This window comes from Myotis brandtii, unplaced genomic scaffold (assembly GCF_000412655.1).
Source record: "Myotis brandtii unplaced genomic scaffold, ASM41265v1 scaffold499, whole genome shotgun sequence".
Taxonomy (NCBI): domain Eukaryota; kingdom Metazoa; phylum Chordata; class Mammalia; order Chiroptera; family Vespertilionidae; genus Myotis; species Myotis brandtii.
In genome coordinates this window covers 1,994,114-2,000,998 of record NW_005369027.1, presented here as the reverse complement: position 1 = coordinate 2,000,998, position 6,885 = coordinate 1,994,114, and the positions used below count along the sequence as shown (strand labels likewise).

At 40.0% G+C, this 6,885-nt stretch overlaps 1 protein-coding gene across 3 annotated transcripts in view; it reads left to right on the top strand.

Moving 5' to 3' along the window:
- Positions 1-46: 46 nt before the first annotated feature.
- DNA2 (DNA replication helicase/nuclease 2) overlaps positions 47-6,885 on the top strand; it is a 48,044-nt gene continuing 41,205 nt past the window's right edge. For 2 of the 3 annotated variants that reach the window (XR_001364143.1, XM_005876802.2), the window contains exons 1-4: positions 47-149; positions 1,929-2,108; positions 3,019-3,202; positions 6,140-6,285. Coding sequence is in view for 2 of the 3 variants with exons in the window: in XM_005876802.2 (XP_005876864.1) it covers positions 76-149; positions 1,929-2,108; positions 3,019-3,202; positions 6,140-6,285 (584 nt within the window). In the remaining variant the exon portion in view is untranslated. The remainder of the gene's footprint in view (positions 150-1,928; positions 2,109-3,018; positions 3,203-6,139; positions 6,286-6,885) is intronic. The other variant, XM_014548180.1, reaches the window with a different exon arrangement.

Sequence of the window (6,885 nt, the reverse complement as noted above, 5' to 3'; positions counted from 1 at the left end):
GGCTCTGCTTTCTCTTCAGTGGCTGCGGGTTCCCCCGATTTTTCCAGGCGACCGTTTGCGATCTCCGTGCCCGGGATGGAGCAGCTGGGTGACTTGGAGCTGCTGATGGAGGAGACTTTCGGGGAGGAGGCTGAGCCGCCGGCAGAGCTGTGAGCGGAGCGGGGGGAGGGTCCGGGAGCCAAGCGGGAGATTTGAACGAAAGGAGCGGGAGAGGCGGTCCCGCGCCGCACGCGTTTCCAGGGCGGGCGTGGGGTGGGGGGTCTGCTTCCCGGGGTCCTCTTTGGGCCACACGGACCAGAGCCTGGAGACTTCCCTCGTCTAGCGGCTCATTTCCCTCGATTTCACTGTCCCGAAGTTGGAGAGTCCTAGCCGCTTAAATGTCTTCATTAAAGGAAATTGCGAGGTGTTTTCTCCATGTTTAGTTGGAGAGCTCTGCACCCTCATCTCGGTTTATATGGTCGGGGAGCGGGGGGAGACCCACAGTCATGGGGTGGTTATTTTCAACAGCAGCAACACTGATGCTGCTTATTGGTAACGGATCTTTGCGTTTGGGGTTGGGGAGATCCTTAAGGCGTCCCAGCTGCCTTGGGAAATTGTGGGTGAGGTGAATGGGGAGGTTCCAAAACAACAGAACCTAGGGTGGTGACAAAGATAATTTTAGGGTAATGTGAAAGCATTTGGTGTTATAATTGGAGAGATGATGACTTTGGACTCTGTTGAAGTCTTACTGCCATCAAACAGGAAAGACTTAAGAGGAATTTAACATTTTCTAGAGGAGAGATTATTTGGCGTAGTTTTCAGGCGGCTGGGATCAGTGGGTAAAAGTATTGTGATATTGACTTGCCCGTTATAGAAGAAATTTCCAAGTTACTCTATGAAGGAACGAGCTACTGTATTAAGTTTGCTTTCTGTACAATGCAGGGGCTGGTTGATTCCCAAAGAGATTTCATAGAAGGTTTTCCAGCATTAAATAGTAGATTGGACTAGATGATTTCTATGTTTGTCCTAATTTAAAGATTAATATAATTATGTGGCTCACAGTTCTATAACAAACAAAGTTTTTATTGCCCTAGCCGGTTTGGCTCAGTGCACAGAGCTTCCGCCTGTGGACTGAAGAGTCCCAGGTTTGATTCCGGCCAAGGGCACATGCCCAGGTTGCAGGCTGCATCCCCAGTAGGTGGCCTGCAGGAGGCAGCCGATCAATGATTCTCATCATTGATGTTTCTCTCTCTCCCTCTCTCTCTGAAATAAATATATATATATATATTTAAAAAACGTTTTTATTGATTTTTAGAGCGAGAAAGGGAGAGAGAAACATTGATGTGAGAAACATCAGTTGCCTTCCATACACACCTTCATAGGGTTTTGGACCCGAAACCTGGTATGTGCCCTGACCAGGAATGGAACTGGCAACCTTTTGATGAGTCTGAACCAGCTGAGCCACAGTTGGGCCAAGCATCTCTTTGATTTACAAAAAGGATAGTGTCCAAAATGGTCCCTTTTATTTGTACTTTGAGACGGTTTGCACAAGTGGTGGGATGTGTTGTTTAATTTTTTCTCAGTTTCTCTCTTTTTACATTTTATTTTATTGTTTAAAGTATTATAAATACATAGTAGTACATATGTCTTCCTTTTTCCCCCCATTGATCTTTCCCCGTCAATTTTTCTTTAATCCTTATAATCATGGATCTTATATTTGGAAATATCCATGTCATAAGTATGTTTTAAATGACACTGCTTCTGGGAAGTTCTTATAATAGGAATTCTGCTATGTCTTTGCTCTCTTAATTTTTAACCATTTTAGCTAATGGTCATTGTGCTAAGCTTTCCAGAGGAGACAAACCTAAAAACTAGAAGATTGGACTGTAGATAAAGGAGATTGCTGGCTTCTTATTTCATGATTGTGCTACACTGTGTGTATTCTTTAGATTTCAGAAGGCGGAAGCTTCCTCTTCTAAAACAGTCCTGATCCGAGGAGTGGATAACCGGTACCTGGTATTAGCAGTCAATGTTGTGCAGAATGAAGAAGGAAACCACGAAAAGCATCTAATCATCACTGCTTCCCAGTCGCTAGACTGTAAAGAATTGTGCATACTTAGGAATGACTGGTAATTTCTGTGTGACTTTGAGCTCTGATCTGGCGGATTCTTAAGGTTCCATCTTAAAACCCATCACATGGGCTTGTGTGGATGTCACTCTGATTTAATTATTAATAGAGGGGGTAGTTTTCAACCGGAACTAATTCCACATAAAACTTGTGCCTGTTACCCCAGCAGCATGTCAAGTCCCTTATTCCAAAAGTTGATTTTTATTGTCATTTGAAATGACAAAGGGGCTTAGTAAATGATTACATCCTTTTCCCCAGTCCTTTCTGTTTTAAGATCACAGCTTAAAACTCATATTCTCACAAAGAGCAAGATGAATTACAGCAGAAGAACATTCTTTGACCTTATATTTCTCTACCCAAGTAAAGTGTGGTATGCGAGGGGTGACGGGGAGATGCGGAGAAGTCAGGTCTAATTTTGCCTAGATTTTCTGTTGAGGCTGCAAGTTGGATGGTATGAACTAGATAAATATGATTTTATTCTTGCTACATTGGATTTGGCTCCATGCCCTAAGAATCATAGAAGATGTAGATACGATGTAAATCTTAAGAATGAGATAATAATAATAAAAAAGGAGATAATTATTAAAACAACATCATCCATAATTGGAGCTCTATGTTACACCATTAAAGATTTGATAGCTTTGGCTGTTGTTAATGCAGCTTTCCTTTCTGGGATTAAAGGAAAACCCATGCGTATTCTCAGGTGTGTTTCAAAGGTGGAAAAGGTGTGTTTCAAAGGTGTGACTAAGAGTTGATTCAGAAGACTGCATCCTGGTATTGAATTTTTTAAAAAGATCCATACATTTAGAAATACTTATTTCTTTAGACAACATATTTGTTTATTTTGAAGCCTCCTTAATAAGCTTAAATGTCGGAACCTAAACGGTGTTGATACTTTGCCTTATTTGTAGGTGCTCTGTACCAGTGGAGCCAGGGGACATCATTCACCTGGAGGGAGACTGCACGTCTGACACTTGGATAATAGATGAAGATTTTGGATATTTGATCCTGTACCCAGACATGCTGATTTCTGGCACAAGCGTAGCCAGTAGTATTCGATGTCTGAGAAGAGCTGTCCTGAGTGAAACTTTCAGGGTGAGTAATATAAGAGCTGAAGTTTCTGCAGGATTTTAGAGTTTGCAGAGCACTTTTACACTTTTATTTTACTTAATCCTTCCAATAATTCTGTGAAGAGATGGTATTAATCAGCTGCATTTTATAGATGAGAAAATCAGGCTCAGAGGCTTTAAGTGACTTGCTCAAGTCATGTAGCTAGTAAGTGGCAGTGCTGGGACTCAAGGCCATGTGCCTGAATCCTGTGAATCTTCTTCAACCCTAATAAAATAATTCTAATGGTAAGAAATTGACAAAAATTTAAATTTAATACATCTAGACATTCCAAGAAACTAAAAATAAATGTGATAGTCTCCTTTAAAAAAGTTATTATGGAAAATTTCAAGTATACATGGAGATGATTATAATAAACCTCCATGTATCCATTCTGCTTTCCCAAACATTATATTATTTTGCAAGTAAATTAAAGCTGACTTTTTTTTTCCTTTTTTTTAATCCTCACCTGAGGATATGTTTTTATTGATTTTAGAAAGGGAGAGGGATAGGAAGAGAGAGAGAGAGAGAAACATCCATCAGCTGTTACCTGTAACCTGGATATGTGCCCTAATTGGGAATTGAATCTGCAACGATTTGGTGTACAGGATGATGCTCCAACCAGCTGAGCCACCTGGCCAGGGCTAAAAGCTGACATTTAAAAAATATACATAAATGCAATATTTATTTTATTGAGAGGAAGGAAGAGAGAGAGAAAGAAACATTGATGTGAGAGAGAAATATCTGTCAGTTGCTTCCTTCCTGCACATGCCTTGACTGGGATGGGATCAAACCTGCAGCCTGGGCATGTGCCCTGACCCGGAATCGAACTTGCCACCTTCTGGTGTATGGGATGATGCTTCAACCAATTGAGACACAGAAATTTCTCACATTAATCTAATGCTCAATTTATCTCTAATGTCTTTCATCAAAAGTATCTTTTTATTCAGTTGGTTTGTTAGAATCAGTATCCAAACAAATTGTTTGTATTATGTTGATACGTCTGTTAACTTTCTTTTTATCTGTATTATTTCTGCCTTCTACTTGCCCCCTTTGTTTCCATGCCGTTTATTTGTTGAAGAACCTTAGTTGTTTTTTGTTTTTGTTAATCCTCACCTGAGGATATTTTTTTCTATTGCTTTTCAGAGAGAGTGGAAGGGAGGTTGGAGGGGTGGGGGAGAGAGAGAGAGAGAGAGAGAGAGAGAGAGAGAGAAACATCCATGTGAGAGATACACATCGACCAGTTGCCTCCCACATGTTCCCCAACTGGGGCGGGAAGTGAACTTGCAATCCAGGTATGTGCCCTTGACCAGGAATCGAACCCTCGACCCTTTGGTTCTTCGGTCGACACTATAACCACTGAGCAACACCAGCCAAGGCAGAACCTGAGTTTTTACTTGTTAAACGTTTACTCCTTGCTCTGGCTGGATGGTTCAGCTGATTGGAGCGTTGTCCCGTACACAGAAAGGTTACGGGTTCAATTCCATGTCAGGGCACATACCTAGGTTGTGGGTTCAGTCCCTGGTTGGGCTTGTACAAGAGGCAACTGATTAATTCCATTGATGTTTCTCTCTCTCTCTCTCTCTAAAAAAAATAGTATATTCAGGTGAGGATGAAAAAAAGAAGTTTCTTCCTCCCAGCGTATTGTTTTAATTATACAATTAATCTACATGTGTGTAGAAAACCAAAATGACAGCTGAGCAACAAGAGCTAAAGAAGGAAAAATACCTCTGTAGGTTTTTTTCTAATAGTGTTAATTGCTACTTATTTGTAGTTTAGTTTATCCACTTTTTTTCTTCAGTTGGAGAATATCAACTTCTCTCTTAATCATGTATTATAAGGTGGACCTAATATTACTCTGTTAAAAACTTTTATTTTGAAATAATTTAGACTCAACATAGAATTTACCAAAAGTAGTACAAAGAGTTCCTCTGTAAGTTTTTTAAGTTCCTGATGGATGGTTTGGTGGACTTTATCTAGCTTTGGTTAATAAAAGGGTTACTTGAAAAACACTTCCTTTTTAAATAGAGAGAACGTTCTTGCCAAAAATCTCTACTGTAAGTTAAATTTTTATGTTTCAATAATATCTTTTGCTTTCAAGAATTTGTGAGCTATGCCTTTATTGAGTTTTTCTATTTGGATAAATTATAAAATGGAATATATGAAATATTTGAGAATATGTTGTACTTTTTCATATTGGTTAATTTTTTAAATAGAACTATAGTGGGGTTTTTTTCTCTCATACTTGTAAAATAATTCATGTCATTCTGAATAGAAGAAAGGGAAAGTCGCACTGGCCGGTTTGGCTCAGTATATAGAGCGTGGGCCCGAGGACTGAAGGGTCTTGGGTTCAATTCCTGTTAAGGGCATGTACCTTGGTTCCAGGCTGGATCCCTGACCCCAGTCTGGGTCTGACGTGCGGGGGCAACCAATCAATGTGACTCTCTCAAATCAATGTTTCTCTTTGTCTCTCCCGGTCCCTTCCACGCTTTCTAAAAATCTCTGGTGAGAATTAACAAAAAAAGAAAGAAAGGGAAAGTCACTTATAATTCCTCCCACCAGAAAAATACATTGGTTGATGTTTTGGTATTTGTCTTAGTAGTACACTTTGGCTATGGTGGTTTAATAGGTTAGGTCAGTGGTCGGCAAACTCATTAGTCAACAGAGCCAAATATCAACAGTACAACGACTGAAATTTCTTTCGAAAGCCAAATTTTTTAAACTTAAACTATATAGGTAGGTACATTGTTATTAACTTAATTAGGGTACTCCTAAGGCTTAGGAGGAGCCACACTCAAGGGGCCAAAAAGCCGCATGTGGCTCGCGAGCCGCAGTTTGCCAACCACGGGGTTAGGTAATAAGTATACATTCACATCTGTTAATATGTTGTAAAATAAAACATTTTTGTGTGTTTTTTCTTACTAGGGCTCTGATCCAGCCACACGCCAAATGCTGATTGGTACGGTTCTCCATGAAGTATTTCAGAAAGCAATAAGTGATAGCTTTGCCCCAGAAAAGCTACAAGAACTTGCTTTTCAAACTGTTCAAGAGATAAGGCATCTGAAAGAAATGTAAGTAGTTACAAGAGAACTGCAGGTACAGTTTTATTATATAACTTCTCCTAGAATCTATAAGGTACTTGGCCATTTTACTATTCAGTGTAAATTAGTGTAATACTAAAATGCAGATTCCAAAGTTGCAGTCTCCCCTTCCAGTTCTGTGAAGAGCTTCTAAAATTGCACAACAGGAACTCTTTGGCTAAAAATAACTGAATTTTCTGTACATGTGTACAGCGGACTCTGAGAGTGTGTAAAGCGTTTTGCCTTTAGAAACAGGGTGACATGCTGAAAATCGTATGGGTTTGGAAGTCAGATCTCATTTGAAATTCTAGCTTTGCCAGTTTGATGACTGCAGAAGTCACTTAAACATTCTGAAACGGTGATAATGCCTATTTTGCATCTTGTGACAATGGAAATGATGTATATGAACCCACAGGTGGTTAATCATTGGCGTTTTATGAGTGACTGACGACCTTCAGAGGGTTTGGCATGTTCTGCCGTCTGTTTCTCCCTTGACTCCCACTGCAGCCCATCTTTTCTCACAGACAAGTTTTTATTAGTGATGATTTTGATTCTGACATCAATCTATTTTCCCAGATAGTAATTCTGTGC